Here is a 22,085-nt window from a genome sequence, read left to right on the forward strand (position 1 = left end):
AAAACGTCGATGAGCAGTTATACAATCGACGTATTACTAAAAAAAGTAGAGCACGTGATGAAAATTCTTTGGAAAAAAGTAATTCCCGGCTTGTTTTTACAATGAATCTTCAATCAATACTTTTTTGGCCATCGCTTGAGGCACCTCTTGAGGTAAATCAATTCCCTAATTTATATATTTCCTGCTTATTCTTCCTCTACATAGAGTCCTATTCATCTCGCTGCTCATTTCTCTCGGTATTTCATAATTCAAACGTTGTATTTATTGTTGTCAAATTTTTTGCCTTAAAAAACAACAGTCTCTCAACTAAAAAGTTGAGATCCATGTAATACCAAGTCGGTTGATTTATTTAGTCCCTACTTTCTGTCTCAATTTATTACGTAATTAGCTAATCTAACAACTCCTTATAGTGTCCACATTAATATTAGGAATCTTTTATGTTTAAAGAAATTAGATTGGCTTTGCCGTCGCATTTCAATTTTCAATATTATTGTGGTCACTATAAGATGTTGGCTCAATACGTAATAACTTAAGTCAGAAGGGCCTTTAAGTAGGGACTGAATAAATCAATCTCTAATTATTAAATAACAACAACGCATTTTCTAAAATCCCACTATCTGTATTTATGAGCTTTTCTTATTTTTGTACGTAGTCTTCTTCTTTTTCTTTTCCGGTACTACTTCTTGAAGTTGAGCTACAGTTTTTCTCCTTGTATCTATTAGTTTTTCTCGGAGGCTTCGATATAACAATTTTTGACAAGTCTGGACGGTAAATGTTCCTTAGTCTATTGTGCTCAAAAATTGAGGATTTCTCTGCTATAATACTTCCAAAGTCGATATTAATTAGATGTAACCCGCCCAGACTTGTAACTCTCGAAAGTTCCACGTAAACATGACCGGATATAAATACTGCAAAACCGATATCGATCAGCGAATTATTGAGACTTAGGCCCTGACTTTTGTGTATGATTAGAGCAAAATATTTCAGTTTTTCCGTAATTTATACACTAAACACTAATTGTTTTCAAAATTTGAAGCTTTTATGTCCACTAGACGTTAATTAGAGTTTTGATCATCGGTCAGTCAGTGAGTGACAAAATGAAGAGCTTTGATTAGTTATAATTCTTTAACTACTGCTTCAAATTGAAGTAAATTAGAAATATCGCGTGTTTATACAATGCTTGCTTGGTTACTAAAAATACAGGCTTCTAGTTTAATCCGCAACGAAATTATAGGTCGACAATAGCCTGAACTGCTTCGAGGAAAGGATGGTGTGGCCGTGCCGCTTTTTTTGCTTCAATTGCTCAAAAGAGAGTAAAGAAAAAACAAAAAATGTATCAGATAAACCAAACTAAACAAAGTACTAGAAAGTAATTATTGTAGTTCTTTAAAAAGTGAGATGAATAAGACTATATCGTTACTGAATAATATCTTGAAAAAAAAAGAGAATAACTAAAAAAGGGAAATTGCAAAAATTGAAAGAATAAAAATGGAAATCAGCAAAAATTCTCAGGTAAAACTCTCTTTGTTTCAGTTATTACCGATTAATAATATTTCTATTTAAATTGAAATTGGTTGCAATTTAAAGGGGGTGGTACTAAAAATAACACAATATGAAGAAACATCTACTACTAATTTTATTATCAACAATATTTGAAAATTTACATTTTTCACTCAACTTGTTTTACAAAAATAGTTCTTGGTTTGAACACAATATTCACGAAATTGATTATCACTAATACAATTAATAATATAACACACTACAAAAGATCAGTCACAAAAAAACAAGTGAAAATCAACAAAAATATACACACAATAATAATTCACGGTAATTTAAGAAATTCATGAAAAAACTCAATACACACTTTAGATCTTTCCAATGTCTGTTATCATATAATTCCAAAAAACCAAAGTAATTGGAAAATATTAATGAAACATATGAGAATTTATCATACCAAATCCTATAATGTTAGAGCAAATTTTGAGTTTAATTCTCCCTAGAGCGTATCAGTTAATGATATTTACAACACAATAATGAATTCGTAAAACATACTGATAATTAAAACATTACTGGTTGATAGATTATTGAGAAAATAATTAGGTAGGTATAGACAATAAAAATGATTCTCCTTGAAGGTATGAGCTTTAATCCAGACACTTCTAGAAATTACCCAACGACCGAAAATTAATGAATAAATAATCAAATCACAAATAAATTGTGATTTTCTATCTGATCTCATATTATTATTATTTTCTTTAGTTCTTTTATATTTTTTCATTTTTCTAGCAAAGTTTGTCATTCATTTTTCCATAAATTGTTCTTGTTTCTAGATAACAACAAACTTTTTTCTATACCTCTCCTATCGATTTTCTCACTTCGATTTTCTCCTCTTTGGTCTTACTATTCTTATTTATCACTATATAAAAATTCATTTTCATATCTGTATACAAATTCCCTTTGATCCTTTGTACGTTTTCGTTAGTTATTATAACGAAAATATACAAAAAATCCAAGGAAATTTGTATTAAACAATTTTGATAACATAATAATAAACTTTGTTAGAAACATAAGGAAATATTTCTGAGACCTTTTGACATATTAATGATTCTAAATGTTGTTCATATCATATTTTGATGAAGACTGAAGCAGGTCGAAACGTCAATTTTCATCAATCTTCCAAAAATTATTAAACAAACAGAAGAGACTACTATTTAGTTCAATATAAAAGACAAAGAGATGAAGATAACTAATTATTTATGTAGAAAAGAGAATACAATATAAATCCAAAAGATACAGAGGACATGAAAGAAATTATAGTATAATAATAGAGATACCAAATTAAACAAGGAAACTTAGAATGATCAAAAGCATGAAGAATATTAAAAGACAAGATAAATTCAATGTTATAGTGAAAAGTACAAAGTGAGTTTCTATTATTAAAGCATGCATCATGATACAAACGAAATGAGTAGATATGTTTTAAAAGATAATACTAATAATAATGAGACAAATATCACAAATTACTCTCTTATACAAATTTGTGTGAAGTCGATGAAATAAAAATCAAAAGAAAATACAATACAATCGTTATGGGTGAAGTAGAATGCCAAATAATTATCTAAACAATCAAGTTATTGAAATTACCATTAAATCTAACTTATAAATATGAAATATCAAATAATTAATAGTTATAATAGATATAAAACTAAAATTTGGTTAGTAAGTAAATTTTAAATCCTGTCACCAGGTAGAAATCTCAATTACGTATTAAATTTCAGGATTTTCTATATTTGTTGTGGATTGACTGAAATAGTAAATTATAATCCATGCAGTCTCCCCACACTATATGATTTGTAATGTTAATAATTTGTAAATTATGTTATTAAGATATAAAGTTTGCTATAAAAATGTTTTTGTAAGAAACAATCCCTTACAACAAATGTGATTTGATTTTTGAAAGTGATTTTTTTATAAGATAATTTTCATTTCAAAAATTAAAACTGAAATATTAATTATAACACATCAATCTTCTATCCTCAAGCTCGAAGCGTGTTAGCTTGTTGGTGGAAGGATAATCATTTTTTAGATTATATAAAAGAATCTTGAAAATAGACAATTGAGGTGAGAACCTCTTGACAACGTTAATAATATACATATCCTGTATTGAAAAAACTATATCCCTCATAAAATAGGATATTAAAATAGCCGTAATCTGTTCAATTTTGGATTTCGGCCTCTCCATTCCTCCTTATCATTAGCGTTAACCATCCATTTAGATCCAATAAGTTTCTTCAGATCATCTTCCCTTGTGCTATTACTCTTCCTTCCTTTCTTATGCGCACGTTCCTTTTTCTCTTCCGATGTTAAATGTACTTATACTAATCTTTGACCCTTTTCTCCTCTTTATGAGAATGTCAATACTTGAAAGCAAAAGATGAAGACCAGGAGTAGTAGTTGAATACCAATTTGTTGTTGGAATATAAAACTTTTTGGTCATTACATGAAATTGATACTGTTTGAACGCAATTCTCATATCGGGCTTGATCAATTAGTTACTGATAGTCTGTTGGAGCGAACCTATTATTTTTTGTCAAGCAGGGCCCAACCCCCGAAAATAAAAATTGGAATTTAGAATTTTTTATTTCTTATATTAGTCATTTCACCTAACCGGGGACTCATTGTGGATATGCAATAAAATTTCGAATTTTCTGGAATCACCGTCCAACGCGGGTTTTTGAGATAACTTGGTCATCGAAATGGGCGTCAGACAGTGTAATTATGAATTTTGTTAAAATAATATTGAAAAAATTGCTAAAAGTGGATATTATTTTTTAATAACATAGTTTATTCTAATAATATATAATTTTTTTAAGCTGAGACACGGTTTTAAAATTGGATATACCACTATACAAAATATCTAAAAACTTATTTTCGTCGATAAACGATTAAAATGGAAAATAGATACATTGAGGACTGATGCTCAACATTTCTACTCTAATAAATTATTCCTCCACAATTTTATTGCATATTTGAAAATATTTACTGTACGAATTTTTTCCTAATCAACAGTATAAAATCTAATTAGTTTGACTAGAAAAACTATATTGTTTCTACTAATTATTTTTTGTTACAAAATATCTATTTACACAATCTTAGATTTGGCTACGCAATAAATAAACTTCTTAGAAACTTCGATTTGAAAATTCATACACATCGTGAAGATTTACAAGGAATTAATTAAAACAATGATTCATTTAACCTCAACAATGAGTTAATTGATAACACAATATAAATATTAAATAACGAGACTGCGCGACTATAGGGCGCACTAGACGGGTGGAGGGGGGGGTTTGTTGTTAAAAAACGAGTAGTGCGTTGGGTATCTTGATATCTTATCTATGGACGTCCAAAAACTCGTTTCCGTAACTATTATAGTATTTGTGCAGTAGCGGTTTGAATCGGACGTGTTTTTTTCTCGGGCCCAAAAACCATGTGTGACGATTTTACATGAGGAATTACATATGACAAAAGTCTGTGCGAAGTTGGTGCCAAAAAATCTGACTCCTGACCAGAAGCTCTTGTATCAACGGGTCTGCACAGATTTCCTTGAAAGGTTAGAAAAAGATTTGCTTTGAAACTGACCCGATTTGAGTCGATGTAAGTGGTAAAGCAAAAAACGGCAGAGCTCCTAAAGACGCTCGCCAAAGAAGACTTCCAGCACTGCCTATTTAAATTAAAATATTTAATCTTTTCAGCCGAAGTGGACGTATAAATTTAATAAATTTTGGTCTATGTATATGAGCACTTTCAAGAAATAATTATTATTTAGGTGGATCTTTCCTTATGAATTGTTTGAATCGATTACAACTTGAAACCAATAAAAACTAGTGATCTATCATTATGGGTTGAGATAAATATCTAGAATTCCTCGAGATGTGAATAAATTATTAATATATTTTTCCTACGTCGGTTATAATATTCATGTTGAAGGTATCAAAATCTTTTCAAAAATTCCCTCACTTATCGCAACATATTTGAATTTACCTAATTCAAAAAACTACACTGGGCATACATTTCGACGCTCCTCGGCGTCTCTATTAGTGGATTCCGGTGGTGATATAATTCAACTAACGAAGCACGGTGGGTGGAAATCCAACACAGTTTTGGAGGGTTATATAGACGACTCAATAAAAAACAAAATGGATTCCGCAGTGCAAATTTTAAAGGGAACAACTAGTTCTAGACTTCAAGCAACATTGTAAATGTTCACGATCCTATCAACAATCCAATAAGTACTAATACAACTATAGTAATATAACTTCTTCTTCACTTCAAATTAACAATGCTCACAATTCTACTTTTAATATTAATATGAAATAATAATTGATAAAAATCTTGTGGAATTGTTTTAAGTCCACGGACGTAGAAAAAATTTCGTATGAAACTCTTAAATAAATTAACTTTTTTTTCACTCGTAAGAATTTTTAAACCGTTCTTCTCGTGAGTAGTATTAAAAAGTATTAAAGTAAAGTATTAAAGTATTACTTCACTTGTTGCATAAATAACTTTATTTGGTTTATCATTTTGTGAAAATAATGATTTTGATTATCTATATCCAAAATCCAAAATTGTGTATCTATTATTTCTATAAACTACTCATAAGTACGTATTGGGTAAAAGCAATAAAAGCAATAATCTGTATATATCAAGTGATTTTTTGCGCGACCTTCCGTTACAAGAACTCATGACAATTTGATTTCAACAAGACGGTGCTTCCATCCATAATACATTAAACGTTAGAGTACTCCTTGAAAATATGTTTAATTGGAAGGTGATTCACAGATATCTAGATATTTTTTGGCCTCCTAGGTCAGCTGATTTGACTCCCTTTGACTTTTTTTATGGTTTTTAGTTAAAGCAGCAGGTTTATCAGCAAGAACCATTCGATGATGTAGACCATTTGGAAAGGATTATTTCTGGAGAATGCCAAAAAATTATCCCAAATATGATACGGAAAGTAATACAAGAGTTTGGCAAACGAACAATTGAATGTTCACAAAGAGAAGGTGGATATGTCGAAGCTGTAGGACATTGAATTAAATTTTCTTTACTTTTCAATTTTTACAATAAAAAATTATTATGCATTCATTACGTATGTACATTGCAAGGTTGTTCAAAAACAGTGATAAATAGAAAGGTTAATCATATTTTTAACAGGTAAGAGAGATAAATTGTATCCAGTCAGAATAATTAATAATGATTAGTAAATAATTACAAAACCTGATTTTCATAATAAATGGCTATAATTGCATATAACTTTTAATTGAAAACAACTTCACTTTATAACATTTTTCTGAATTTTTTTGACAAACCTCGTATACTGCTAAAAAAATTGATATCTGCTGGTTGGTTTAACTATTGGACCATGCAGAACTTTTTATAAATAACTTTTCATAAAATCATGTTTTTGTCATAAATTTCTTGTTCAAATTTGATTTGAACATATCAAAGATTAAGTTCATGCTTGTGAAATACCCTTGTTATTGCAGAGTTTCATTTTGAGAAGATATTGAATCTACATGCCCACTCACCCCTGTTTAGTGGCGATTTACCTCAGATTCAAATCGCATATTTTTTATAAACATGAATTTCATAGTTCTTGTGAAAAAACCAAAATTTAAGAATCAAAATATAACTAATATATATCTAAGATATGAAATTACAAAAATAAGTTGGTTTTTCTTTTCTCTAAATAGAAAATCTGTATGAAAACAGTGCCAACCTTATGGTGTTTTAGTTACAATTAAATTAAAAAAGTCTTGATACAAGTTAAAATATTTCTTAGCTGAGAAAACTAACAAATTTGGATTCAAATTAGCTTAGACTGTTTAATGATAAATGCTGATACCCATACGTTACTACTTTCTATTTCTATATGGTTTATTGGCACATCTTTTGGACTAGAATTTTTATCTAAAATAATTTTAACCTCCAAATCGAAATCGGTCTCTGGAAAACAGTTACTTGCCCTTGTTCTTTGCCCCCAAAAATGTATAAATACACTTTTAAAGCTGGATCTGATCCAGATTCATCATGCTTATTACTAACTATCCTATCAATTTTTGTTTCGACTCTACCCGCACTAAGAGCTCTACATTTGTCATTAGATTTGGATCTATAAGTTGAATCCATCGACAGAGATTTTGGAGGTCTTTTTCTGCTAGAATGTCTATAAACTACTTTGGTATTTCTGGTAATGGTGCTTTCGTAATTTTGCATTTCTAGACCGTTTTCGTCCTCTGAATTACTGAAATTCTCTTCCGTTGAAATTAGTTTGACGATGCTTTTCCTTTCTACTTTATCGTTCATGAGAGATTTTATTTCGGGGCCCATATAGTTAGGGTTACAAAAACCAAACGGACCGTTCCTATCCCTGTCTGTGTTCTTCTGGTTCTCTTCCTGAGGCGTACCTTGAAATAGAAATATTCTGTCATCATACTATAGAAGAGTATCTTTTTATAGGGTGTTCTGGGACTTGATACAGAAAATTCGAGAGTGAGTGAAAATAATGCTGCGACATAAAAAAATTTTTCATACGACCCCTCGTTTCTGAGTTATATGCCTTCAAAGTTGCGAAATCATGTCACAGCATTATTTTCACGTCATCTACTCACTCCAGAATTTTTTTTGATCAAGTCCCAGAGCACTTTGTATAAAGAGAAGACAAGACAAATTTTCAGTCTAATACTTTGGGTACAAAAATTATACAAAAATTATTGAAAAAATTATAGGTAACGAGACCTTTTATCTGGAGCCATTGAAAATATTAGTTCTTTCGCTTCGTTGTTTATTTGTTTGTGAGTGAATCCGCACCTTCTTCAAACTTCAAACATCCACTTAAAATAGTCTCGTCCCACTGAACTATTTTTATTAAAAATGCTCTCCCAAGCCACAATAATAAGCCCTATACCTACAGCTTTTATTACCTCCTCGTTGGAAGAAAATTTACAACCTTTTAAACTTTTTTTTAGTTGAAAAAAGAGATGATAGTCGGACGTAGCCAAATCTGGTGAATAAGGGGGGTGTTCTAGTAATTCAAACCTTAAATCACGAATTTTTTGCATGGCACATGAGATTTGTGTGCAGGGGCTGTCCTGCAAAAACAAAACACCTTTGGATAGCTTTCCGCGTATTTTCTCTTTCGTCGAATAGTAATCTCCAGTAATTGTTCTACCCTTATTCAAAATATCAATCATGATTACTCCATGGCAATCCAAAAAAACTGAAGCAAGAACTTTTCCAGCTGATTTTTGGACACGAAACTTCTTAGGTCTTGGAGAACCAGAGTGTCGCCATTACATCGATTGTTGCTTTGTATCTTGATCGTAGAGATGTACCCATGTCTCATCCATAGTAACTATTCGGTTTAAGAAGTCTAAATCGTTTTCAAATCGAGCACAGATCGAACGCGATGCTTCTAGCCTTGCACGCTTTTGGTCAACATTCAAACATTTGGTTATCTAATTTGCAGCAATTTTTCTCGTGTCCAAATTGACGTGAACTATATGATGAACGCGTTTGTATGAAATATTCAGAGCTTCAGATATCCGTTTCAGCCCAATTCGACGATCTGATAAAATCATGTCATAAACTGCATCGATATTTTCGGGGACTGACACAGAAACTGGCCTTCCCGATCGGTCATCATCTTCAATTTCGGAGGACATCTTTTTTCTTCTAGTTTATTGCGTAACTCTGGTTTAATTTTTTGACGTCAAACTTTACACTGACACTTCTAATAAATTATTGTTCGTTGCTATGGTAACGTAATATTTTGTTTATGCATGGAACTGGTCTAAGCTAACTAGATATCAATACATCCTCGTAATTTCCGCATGAAAATTAATAATCGTTGAGACTTGGTATAGGCTATACAAATAATAAAAAGATAATAAGTCAACGCAAATCAGTTATGGAGATGAAATTGTAGAAAAAAGTAACGAATTTCACATTGAATATTATGATTTTATACTCACCTGTTTTAACGCTATAGCTACTAACTGACGACAACCGATTAACAGTTTCAATACTTGCATAATCTGACGTAGAAGAAACGTTTTCTCTAGACTTTTCTTCCAGCGATTTAATCATATCTTGGTATAAGGGATTATCGGCGTATCCAATGTGTGAGCTGTAGCTTTCCCCTTTTTTAATAGGTAAGAAATTTTCATAAATATTTTTCTCGTTATTGAGATGCACTTGAACGTTATTTTTTTGCTCATTATTAGATTTATTTTTTCCTAGTAGCTCGTTTTCGTCTTCGCTATCTAAATAAACTAATTTCGTAGCTTCTACTGGAGTTAATACTGGAGTTGGTAGAGATAGTACAGAAAAATTTGGCACTGATATTGGTTCTCTTGGTATTTTTATTGCTGTACTATCGAATTCTACTCGTTTCTTTGGATTGATTTCTCTCAATTCTATTTCATCCGATGGAGAGTTGTCCGTACTGAATTTCTTTTTGATCACATAAGCGGATTTTGATTTTTTCATTGAGCCTGAAAATTTGAAAAAGTTAGATTCTGAAATTATATGAGGTGTATCAATGAAGTATTAAAATTGATCTTCTTAAAAGTTGTGTCCTATGCTAGGAATGCCCTTATACTAACAGGTACCAAAATCTTCCCTTTCAGTATATTTTTTATATCAAATTTTCACATGAATCGCATGTGGCTAAATCTGACTAGAAAACTTGTAGACGGTAAACTGTTTACGTTCACTTTAGTGGTTATAGAAATGCGCGTCACTCACTGAAACTGCGTCGAACCATGGTAATGTGCTTTGTCGTGATTATTAAGAAAGCTGTTGACCAATTTCTAGGACTCTTTCTATTTTTTGGTATCCTCTTTGTATATTTTTATGATCTACTTCTTCATTCATTGTGTCAACTGTTAAATCGATATCACCAATAGTTACTACAATAGTATCTAAGAAGATCAAGTTTCGTGCAAATCTTTGGTACTTTTGATAACTTCCAAATTCTTGTTTCATAACTAACGAAATCAGTTTATCATGACTTGTTTCAGCTCTTGAAGGTTTTTTGGCACTCGGACGTCAATCTCAGGGATGTCAATGTCTAATGCTACCTGAACTAAAATCCTATGTCAACCTCGAGCTTTGCTAGGAATAATCGACTAGTAATACTTCGAGAAGTATTATCCCTGTTCAAACTCAGGTTCTTAAGTATGGTATTATTATTCGTACATTCTCCTTTTCCTTCAATCATCTCCCATCTCTCCAATCATTATTAGAGACTTAGTTCACAAGCTTGTCCTTTGGTTCCTTCTTGTTTTCTACGCATTCTTTACGGAAGTTACGTATTTTAAAATCCATCTATTCTCTTTTTGTTTTGTTTCTAATTGAGCTGAATTCTGTCTGAGCTAAATTTTTCGCCATCTAATCCAGTATCTATTATTTCATAATTATTTCCCAAAGATTGCTCCGTTGATCCTATAGTTCAATTATTTTATAAGTTACCTTAATATTCATGTTAATTGTTTCAATAAATTTGCATTAGGATATTTCAATTTTTATATGTTGATTATATCACAGACTTACCTCTACGCGGCGATGCTACATCTGCCATATCAGTATCAATAACCTCAACTTCTGCCTGCGGACTAGCGTGTTGCCTTAACAGACTCTCCGTACTATCACCAGCGCAGCCAGTTAAAACAGTATAGCTACACTTATTACTCATCCTTGGAATGTTTAATTGAGACAATTTTTGGATTTCTTGGAGGAATCCTCTGGAAGACCTGTTCGTTTCGGAAAACTGCTGAGCTAAATCACTTCCATCGTTATAGTTCATTAGAGTGGGTTGAAAAATGTAGGTTTTTTCGCAAGGAGCCACCTAAAAAATTTGTTATCAGAATTTCGTCACAATCTACTAGATAAATAGAGAATTAGAATTATTATTCTAAAATTTAAAAAACAAAACGGATCACCTTATTGTTCGGTAAATAGGACGAATGTCGACTGCCTCTATCTGCAGACGTACAAGTCCTTCTTCGAATTCTTAAGCATTTAGAATCCAGCGAAGTGGCTAAAGAGCCATTGAGGAGTAGCTCTGAGATTATAATGGCTATACTTTCAGAACGAGGTTGAGGCTTAGCGCCGTTTATTGTAACTTTCTCCCAACTTTCTAAAGCTAAAACATAAATTTCCCATCATAAAGTTGTTATAACTAATGTATATTGTATATCATAGTTGAGAATATTAAAGAAACTGAACACATAGTAACCTAAATCAAGTTCAAACTATCAATTGGAAGTTCATTATTGGATTTACGTGACGCATATTTTTTCAATGAAATTGTCTAAAACAGAAAGAATGGGCGACAATAGAAGTTATATTCAAAAGTTATATATTTGAAATGAATTACACTCTACATATGACGCCGTCAACGCAAAAGTGGCCTAACCAACAATTTCTCTATCTTGAAGTTCAGTACATAAACTAATTCAGTAGTGTCAATATTTCGATGCAAAAATGGCCTAATCTCAGTTTCTTATGTAACTAAGTGATGGCGCCATTAAATATCTTCTTCCATAGCAGTAACATCTTGTGACAAAATAGCAAAAGCGGCCTAATCTAGTTAAATCATTTTTGCACTCTGTAATTCTGACATTACTCCAATTATGAGACAATAAACCGCAAATAGTTATCGCCAGATTTGACTATTTTGTATTCTCTTTACGCTGAAAGAGTTGAAAATTCAGCATCGAAATTTATTTTTAGCATTCAATGAACAATTTAACCTGAGTGTTCATCCCCCTGTAACAAATTCATATAAAAAGTGTGATGCATTTAATATTAAAATTAAGGCGGTTGATAATGATGAAAAAACAAGATTTGAACAAGAAAGAAACTTGCATTTGCTCAAGGCAAATGCTGCAAGAGAAAGCTTATAAAAAGATATAGAAATCTATAAAAATAATGTAGATGTATGTGTAGCTTCGATCTTATGAAAACACTTCCAGCCCCTGTTATTAGCACAGGAATATGTAATTACAATCGTCAACTCTGGACATACCGCTTAGGTGTTCATAATATGAAAAATTAAGAAGTGTACATGGGTACATGTATTTATAAAATTGACCACAAATTTTTTGTGATCGGACCTTCATACAGGTCATGCGATCAGGATTTTGGTTTAGTGGAAAAATGGTTCTTCGAAAACATCTATATGCCTGAAGACTGGAAGCAAGTTATTTTAGCGGCTATAAAGAGTAAACCGTTCAAAATTATTTCTTTGATGAAAGATTTATTTTTTTCTTGCAAATCTCTATAAAAAAATATTAGGAATCGTAAACTATGTGAAGATAAAGGCAAAGTTGAATAGTTAAAGATGCAATGGCTAACGTTTTGTGAAGTGCTTCCTTTTAATTTTTATTCAACATTTCCCACAGCTATTGATGAGATTTTCATTGATTTTTCCAATTTTTATTTTTGTAAGGTGTAAAAAAATTAAAGATATTAATGGTAATTTTCATTCCTGGCTAAAATGGCTTAATCTTATAAATTGATATCAGAGAAATCATAAAACATAATATATAAAAGTGCCCCAACTCACAATAAGTAAATAAATATTACACTTTTTGTTTCTAAAATAATAATTTAATAAAATAATCTAAATTAGCTAAAACTATAAAAAAACTAGCAACAAAATAAATTTTCATTAAAATTTAAATCTGACAAATGAGTTTAAAACATGCCATTTTATGAATATTAATTTTTCCACATCATTATCTTCTAGTTTAGGCCATTTCTGCGCTTGCGGCCTCATATTACTGTGAAGTGTTAGCAATGTTATAAATTTCTGTCTATCCGAAATCATCCTACTTGGATATTCAAATATTTATAACAGTTTTATAGCTTCTCGTAATACTGTCTACATTAATCATTGGAAAAAATATTGAAATAAGGAGGAGAAAAGTAAAATATATTATTCAAAGTGTCTTGAAGTCGCTTACTCAATACTTGTAAAATATTACCTGTCACCAATCTCGATGCTGCCCTTTTATTTTTACACAATGTTCACTCATAATAAACAAGGAATACTGTCGTTACCACAGCATCCCCTGCTACGAATCTGAAGTTGCAACCTACAGTATTTTATAAGAGAGGGAACAGATCAATTCGAGGTTACCATGTTGAATTTAATCAAGTGAAACAATGGAAAACTCGAAAACAAAACGAGAGTGTTTTTTGTTCCTTTTTAATTCATCAAATAAGAAAACCACAATTATTTGTTCTTCGTGCGTAGATGATATATATAAACAAAAAAAGATTACAGGTAACTTATACATTTTGTGTTTTCTATCTTAGAGATTGGATCACCTTAAATAAATGCATTAATGAACCATGAAATATCAAAAAAACATAAATTCAATTATAAATATTCAGAAATTCTTGAAACAGAATCTAATACACAAAAAAAATTTTTAGAAATGGTTCACATTCATAAGAACGAAAAAGCTATAAATGAGAAAAAAATCCTAACTAGTTTAAGTAAAATCATAGCTCTATATTGTAAATCCTAATAAAACTACAAATAATTTAATCGATTACTACTATATATCATACAAAACAACATTCCGCAGTTTCCAAATTCTATTATTGCACATACCAAAGCTAAATTTCCACAAATCGTTGTTGGCCTGTCCGTTTCTCTCGCCTCCAAAAATCAACATATGTGCCGAAGGTAATTTACAAGCAGCATGACTGTGTAAAGGTCCAGGATTGATTTTACTCTTGACACAATGCCATGTCCGTGATGGTATATCCCACTTCCAAAGATCTGATCTTTCTTGAAGATCGGTCATTCCCCCGTATATCCACATGGCGTCTCCTTGGAGTACTGCGGAATGTTTGTGACGTGGTGGAGGACATTCTGATGAGCCTTTTCCTGTAGTCGATATCAAGTGCCATGATTCTGTGTCTGTAATGAGTACGTAAAAAATCGATAAAAAAAGATGGAATGCATAATACGACCTACATTCATATAGTTGAGTATGTACGTGTTCTTGACATGTGAATTTACTGGGTTGGTATATCGAGGTTCAGAAAAGAGATTTTATTTAACAAATATTGCATTTGAGAGACGATTTCCTTCTTTTGAGTTTTTAAAAAAAAAAAAGAAAAACTGAATATAGAAGACACGTTCTCGATAAACACTCCTAATTTTAGGAATAAAAAGCATAAAATCTGGAATAAAATTATAAGAAACGGGTAGCTTTTCAAACTGTATACAGGAAGGGAATAGGATGATTCACTATCGTTACGGTGATTATATTGGCTAAACATGTAAAAAAATAATTTGAGTATTGACTAAACATTATTTTTTACGTGTAAAAAGAATTGAGTACAACGAGGAAAAGTTACATGAATATTATTCTGAAAGCCCTGCGTGGCTTGACATGATTTTTAACTGATTTTTCTCTTTCCAAGCTTACTAAATAGACAGGGTCTGTCATTTACTGTAACTATTCTACATATGGTAAATGAAATCCAAACCCTTGTACATACCGATTGTCGCTATTGCTTAATACTGATCAAAAGCTCGTACGGATTCAAAATTCAAGTGAATGTTTGATTATATTTAGACGGAGAGATATAATTATTGTCATAAGAAAATTTCATAATTTTATGGACCATGCGATACGATTTTATATTGGATAATAAAAAATAATAATGATTATAATACAGTATTAATTCTGCCACAAAATAATAAGGTCTTTAAAGCAGAAATGTCTTTGTAAATCTCCGAAACTTATTAAATGTATTGCCACTTTTAATTCTGAAGGTAGCTGGTTGAATAGTTTTTTGACATTGAAGATAATGGAATTTTTTACCAGATATAGTATAGTTAAGTAGATGTCTAAATTTTTTTCTTTAATAGGGCAATTATTGGGTGTCTCAGTTGAGTTGTGAAAGCGTTTGCGAAGCAAACAAACGGATAATAAATAGAAAGAGCTGGGTAGTTAAAACTTAAATAGAATTCGAAATGCGATCTACTACTTAAACCATAATTATCCCCAGTAAGTCAAACCACAGCGAAGATGCGATTCGAACAACGAATAGTATGTTCAAAATACGTGCGCACGATAAACTTCTACTATCATATATTGCGATTTTCCTAGGTTTCAATATAAAATAACACAAGAAGTTGTTGCTTTACTTAAATGAAAACGACCGATAGCTATACGAATTTGTTGACAGACATCAAGACAATGCATTCACAATAGCCATTGCTAACATTTGGTGCATGCACATTTCTTGCATCGTTAGTCTAGTTATTTGAAATATATATATCTGTGTTATCATCACCAAAGACGATTTTAATTTATTGTTCAAATGAAGCGTTGTATTTATATTATCATTCAATATCTCATTCTCTTATGAAAACGGCGTTAATTTAATCCGAATTATCCAGGAAATATCGACAATCCCCGTTATTCATTATGAGTTTAGTTGCAACGTTTCATTACATCATTCAAACACAAATTGAAACCGGATTCAATTAAAATCTATTCAGTTCAACACTAATGAAAAAACATTGTAACAACTTTATCGCGATAAATCAAATGAAAATATGAATTGGAGTAGAGGAAGTTATAACATAATAATTAGAATTAATGTTTATACATTGTTTAAAATATCACATGTATATACGTGTATGCAATATGCCATTGCTGCTTTTCTAATATAGAGTATAGTGCCTGTATTTCATACTAAAACTTATTTTTGAATGTTCTTTGTAAACAGAATTAGAGCAGAGAGTTACTAAATATCTTGAAAAAGCGAATAATGGAAATAATTAAATAATATCTTGAAAAATCATTATTTGACTCAGGATCCTATGTGGATAATAGAGAGTAACAAAAATATGAATAAATCGAAAAATTAACAACAATCTCCCTGCCGAAAAAACTCTGTTTAAAGTTCTAGCTTTTAAAGAAAAAAAATAAAATCGTAAGACCATTAAATGAAGATATTACATTGATATAAATGCGTTTCCTGACACAAAAAGCAGAAACAGGAGAGTATGAAATAAATAAAGGTGTAAGGAAACTAATTATCCATTGTAGGGGAGACCGGGTTAACTCTCTTAGACTTCACCTCAGTCTGCTCTGAGCTTTCGTGACGTAAACACGTGCATTTGTTGTTTTCTCTTTGTAAAAGTAATTTTTGTGCGTCTCCATCCAATATTCTAGTAGTTTCTAAAACTTGTGTGACAATAAAGAACCTGTAACGATTCCATGTGAGTCGCCCGACCTTGAAGATACTGTATCGGCTGAAAATGAGAGCCCTGGCTCTAATGCTCATTCTATGAAGTCACAAAATTTACCTGGCTGCGTGATGCTGCAGAGAAATCGCTGCGGCATCTCGCTACCAAGAAACCTGTCGGGATCACTAGTCCTGGTCCCCCTGTAATGTAGGGAGTTCCCTGATAGTATCGCCGCTAGCTTTGAAACCCCTACCAAAAGCTTCTCTGTGTAAGTCGCAGAGAGCTGATCGAAGGAAATGTAATGAGCAATTCTAACAGACAAACCAGAAAAGACCTATTTGACAGAGAAAAAACTAGAACAAAAAAAGTAAGGAAAAGGTAAGTAACGAAACGTGTTTTGAGTGACAATAAGGAAGTGAAAAACGGTAATGGAGAGAAGAAATCAGTTTACGACGAAGACGAGGAAGGAGGTGAAGTGTTTTGCCTGGTATGCGTATCCCTATACTCTGCAAGCAAACCCAAAGAAATCTGGATTCAGTGCCAACAATGCAAGTTATGGGATTACGAAACTTACACACCTGGGCTGCCATATTACCTTTGATATAGTGTAAAGTGGCTGACAGAAGTATAGAAGCAAAGAACAGAATTAGTAACAACGAATATGGTTACAATCGGAAGGACAAAATACCTCGATCAAAATTGGTAGAATTTTAGGCGAACACAGGGCAGGAGTTACGGGAGGAAGAAAGAAAGCGATCGGAGTAAATAGAGACAAATTAGCGAACAATTAGAATAATAATAATGGATCAAGGATGGGGATTGAGATGTTCTGTTAAATTCTATCTATAGGAAGTAAAAGTGGTCGAACCTTCCTATAATTTCTGATAAAAGTCGACAGCTGAATGTAACAAAAATAATATTGTGTAGATAGTATATTTTACTTTCAACTATGATTTAATTATTATATCTTACCGAAATGATATGCCCATAATTCATTGGAAGACCCTCTAAGATCTTGGTATCCACCATAAATCAGCATAGACCCGTTAGTGACTAACGCTGTATGACCTCTTCGTCCTTTCGGCGTAACCACACCTGAAAGAAACCATTCTATTTTTATATTTTCTGATTAATTCCACTACATTCTCAACTAACTCGTATATATCTACGTATACAGAATATTCCGGGACATCGACGGGGTCTCGACACCGGTGAATATAACGAACGAAATGATCGATAGAATAAACTTCCATTGTGACGCTATAAGGTAGAATCTTGGAATGCTTTATTATAGTTTTTCTGTTCTTATTTGATAAGTTGTAGACTACCCAACTAAATTTTTTCACGTTCAAATTTTTTTCCTTCTGAAATTAACATGATGTTCGATAGTACGCAGTTCAATTAGAAATGTTTGATTCTGTGAGTATTTTCAATAAATACACTGGCGAACAAAAAATTGAGGTCACTTCAGAAATTACGAATAATTTTAGCGTCAATATTGATAAGGATTAGTAGGCGTTAAAGCAAATTTTTTCCGAGACTTACTCGATGTATTAGAGTACGACTTTGATAAAAAATATGCCCTTGCGCTAATTGAACATCCACTTTTTCCTTGCCTGTTTTCGAGTTTACTGTTGATTCTTTGTGTAAAACCTAACGATTGCAAAGTGTAGTGATTTACCAGGCCCATAATGCCTTTAGATCCGATTGTTGTAGCAAGAATTGTTGCGCTGTTACAAGATGGTCGGGGGCAACGTGGGGGCAAGAATTTTTGGTGCTAGTCTTTGTGGTGTGCAAAGAGTGTACAGGCGCTTTCTGCAGTCTGGCCTGATCACTAGAAGACCAGGGTCTGGGCGAAAAAGATGACTCAACGAGATGACCGTTTTTTGGTGTCCACAAGTTTGCGAAATAGGACAAATACTGCGGTTTCACTCCGAAATCAGTTGGAAGAAGTGAGAAATGTCAACGTTAGTGAATGGACCCTTAAAAGAAGACTTCATGTTGATAAACTGTCATGCAGAAGAATAGCTACAGGTCCCCCGCTGCAACGCCAGCATCGGACTGCAAGATTGACATTTGCTAGAGATCTCGTTAATCTCGTTATAATAATTGCTGGATGTACTTCTTTATTTTCAATAATGGTTTTGATTTAACACTGTACCATTCTTGCTATTTTCTTTTTGCTCTCGGCGGATTCTTTCACATATTTTTTGGCCACTGATGAGCTCGGCTCCTTCGTCGCCACGTCCATAAACATCTATCACGTTCTGTACTAAATCACTTTCCGGACTTATAACGTAAATAACTATTTTGCTATCTTTAGATTGTACAGGTTGTGCCTGTAAAGTAATAAACCATTTTGTATTAACCGCCCCTGGCCTTCAGATGGTAGTGTAGAATTATTTATTCCGTCAAACTCACTACATGGATATACGTAATCATCCATTAAAAGTTCATAATGTTCGAATGTATAATTTAGAAAATATTCTTAAATATAAGTTCTGATGTCGCAGCTCTAAAGGCATATAACTATAATATAACTTTTTTGTATGCCACAGCATTATTTTCACGTCATCTACTCACTCCCGAATTTTTTGCATCATGCCCCGGAACACCCTATATAATTACTTCTTTCACTTCTGATAATACTAATAATTCGAAAGCATGGTCTTCGGTACCTCAGAGGATAACTACCTTAATGGCTAATTCGGCAACAAATATCAATTACATCTTCCCCGGAGAACGTGTCTCCAATCCCCCTTCTTGTCGATATCGACATCTCTAATCGCTAGCAACTACAAGGTGAGAGGTATAATCCGTTGGCCGGTTTTGATCTTTGTTCGGAAGATCAAATCCGAACTAATTCTAACTCCAGGCATTCGGAGAATGATAGACTATGTTTTCAAATTATTAAAATTTGAAACAATATCAAAGATGACAGTTATTTTTATGTTCAAATTTAATTTAAATCAATTTACTACGGACAGAATCTTATAAGTCATCTTCTTGGTCTTCGTAGACCTGCTTTACAAGCTAAATTATCCAGTCTACTTGTAGCCTGTTCTTATAACAAGCAATATGGTTTTACTAGAAACACACAATCGTATCGTATGCCCCAAAAAAGAACAAAAGTGTGAGTATGTATCACGACAATTCTGTTGATCGAAACACGAATAAACCTGAGATAATAATTTTTTACCAGGCTACAAAAGGGAGAATTGATGTCCTTGATCTAAAAAGTGCCATTTATCGTTCAGGTCGTGTCATCGTTGACCCTAAGTTATTTAATATACTGTATATGTTGAAATAAAACGCTCAGGTTTTATGGAGGAACTGAGATTAAGTCTTATCATGGAGCATTTGCAAAATAGACTTGTAATACAAAACTTGTTAAAGGAGTTGCGTTCAATAAGTTTTGAATCATTAGTAACAAAGAACAACTTAGGCCAGAAGGTCTGCGATAATGCATAGCTCCTACTTGTGTCAAGGGACAAAAAATTCAAAATAATCCACCATTTGGTTAGGATTTCATTAGACAGTCTGCGAAACACATTCAACACAACAAGTTTTATACATTTTATAATCATTTTCTTTGTTACAAAAAAATTGATTTTCTGTTTTGTACCACATTTAAGATTAGTTTTCAATACAAGCAAATTTATTTTTGTTCTCTAATATCATAACCTATTGAAAATATATTTTTCGAAGTAATCATGCGTGTCCTATAAATCTATATGAATATTTAAATTGCAAAAAAATGTTATATTACTTTAAATCTGTTCAAATGTATTTAAAAAATTGGGATTAATTAGTGACCCCACGTACTTACATAAGTGTGAATAAACGATATTAATTGAGGGTTGAATTTAACAATAAGTTATTGTTCCTACTAATTATTTTAGAAAGAAATACGTCAAATTAATAAAATAAGAATTATGTAAGCCCGACGATAATTTTTTATGAAATTTACAGTTTATTTGTATATATCGAGGAACAAAATTTTTATAATATGAATCGTATGTCCTAAATTTGAATGTATTTCATGTTCATGCCCAAATAAGAGTAATCTCGAAGCCAAAAATTGAGTGTAAAAGAAAGAATTATGTACCTTTTTTAGTCTTTTTCTTCTTCCAACAGTTTAATTTAATATCGTAGATCCACAAAGGCGTTTCGGTTCCTGCTGAAAATCCGACTTCGCCGCCAAATACGTACAGACAATCTTTGTAAGCTACTGCTGTATGTTCCTGGAGACAGGGTAATTTATCACCCGATGGCTTTATTTGATACCATTTCCCAGTGACTACAACAAAAAATGAAATGTAGCATGTCGATCGTTCATTTATAAATTGAGGCAATATATCAAAGGTCACAGATGCACTTATATTAAAATTATTAACATTCAGTATTTGTTAAAATGATTTTGATACGATAATAAACTTAATAGTAGCTAATTTAAGGTTAAACATTGTTGAATACACTGTTTACACCGCCACTCACGATTACACTGTTTGACCAGCGTTTCGATAACCAAGTTATCGTCTTCAGAGACTAAAAGTAAACTAAGTTTCTGAAACACGTTGTAATATACCACTAAAGTACCAGAAATAGCGTTAGGTGTATACAAAAGAAAGCGACATGGAAAACAATATCGGTGGAATAAAGATATCGAAATTGACAAAAACAAAATTAAGATGAAACATGATTCAAAGAATTCGAGTGAATGTCAGATCACACACGAAAAGAATGAAGTGCACAAGAATCCAAACGTATCTTGTAGAGACTAAAAGCACATAAAGTTGGAAAGATGAAACAAATACTCTCTTGAGCGACTGAAAAAAGACAGAGAAAAAATTAAAGAACCATAAATAAAATAGTAGTTACCTTAGAATGCTTTATTCCTTAGAATACCTGCAAAAGAAGTAAGACATGAAATCCAGAATATACGAAACATAAGTTAGACCTATGGATCACATATGTCGCGAAGACAAGTGCTAAAACATGTGTAACAAAGAGAATCCCTCCAATATAGAGATGAAGACCCCAAGAGCTATGTATGTAAATATGGATGGATATTGGGGTATCATATACACTGCGACCAAAAAGATCTATTGTGCTCCCCTTCCTTGCTGCGATAATGGGGAACCCAGTGTTTTCAGCTGATTTTTTAATACCTCTCCTTTTAAAAAGTCCAAAATGTAGAATGTGGATCCTCTGTGCAACAAAATCTGCACGCCGTTTTATCTGCTAGGTCTAACGTCTTCATGTGTTTGTTGAGGTGGCAGTGCCCCGATAG

The 22,085-nt window shown here is 32.2% G+C and overlaps 1 protein-coding gene across 2 annotated transcripts in view; it reads right to left on the reverse strand.

Moving 5' to 3' along the window:
* Window positions 1–1,619: 1,619 nt before the first annotated feature.
* LOC130449442 (uncharacterized) overlaps window positions 1,620–22,085 on the reverse strand; it is a 32,730-nt gene continuing 12,264 nt past the window's right edge. For both annotated transcript variants that reach the window (XM_056787259.1, XM_056787258.1), the window contains exons 3-9: window positions 20,901–21,092; window positions 17,765–17,887; window positions 14,192–14,503; window positions 11,508–11,710; window positions 11,119–11,413; window positions 9,537–10,058; window positions 1,620–7,970 (exon numbers count right to left, since the gene is read on the reverse strand). In XM_056787259.1, the coding sequence (XP_056643237.1) occupies window positions 7,474–7,970; window positions 9,537–10,058; window positions 11,119–11,413; window positions 11,508–11,710; window positions 14,192–14,503; window positions 17,765–17,887; window positions 20,901–21,092 (2,144 nt within the window). In that variant the 3' untranslated portion in view covers window positions 1,620–7,473. The remainder of the gene's footprint in view (window positions 7,971–9,536; window positions 10,059–11,118; window positions 11,414–11,507; window positions 11,711–14,191; window positions 14,504–17,764; window positions 17,888–20,900; window positions 21,093–22,085) is intronic.

This window comes from Diorhabda sublineata, chromosome 10 (assembly GCF_026230105.1).
Source record: "Diorhabda sublineata isolate icDioSubl1.1 chromosome 10, icDioSubl1.1, whole genome shotgun sequence".
Classification (NCBI taxonomy): domain Eukaryota; kingdom Metazoa; phylum Arthropoda; class Insecta; order Coleoptera; family Chrysomelidae; genus Diorhabda; species Diorhabda sublineata.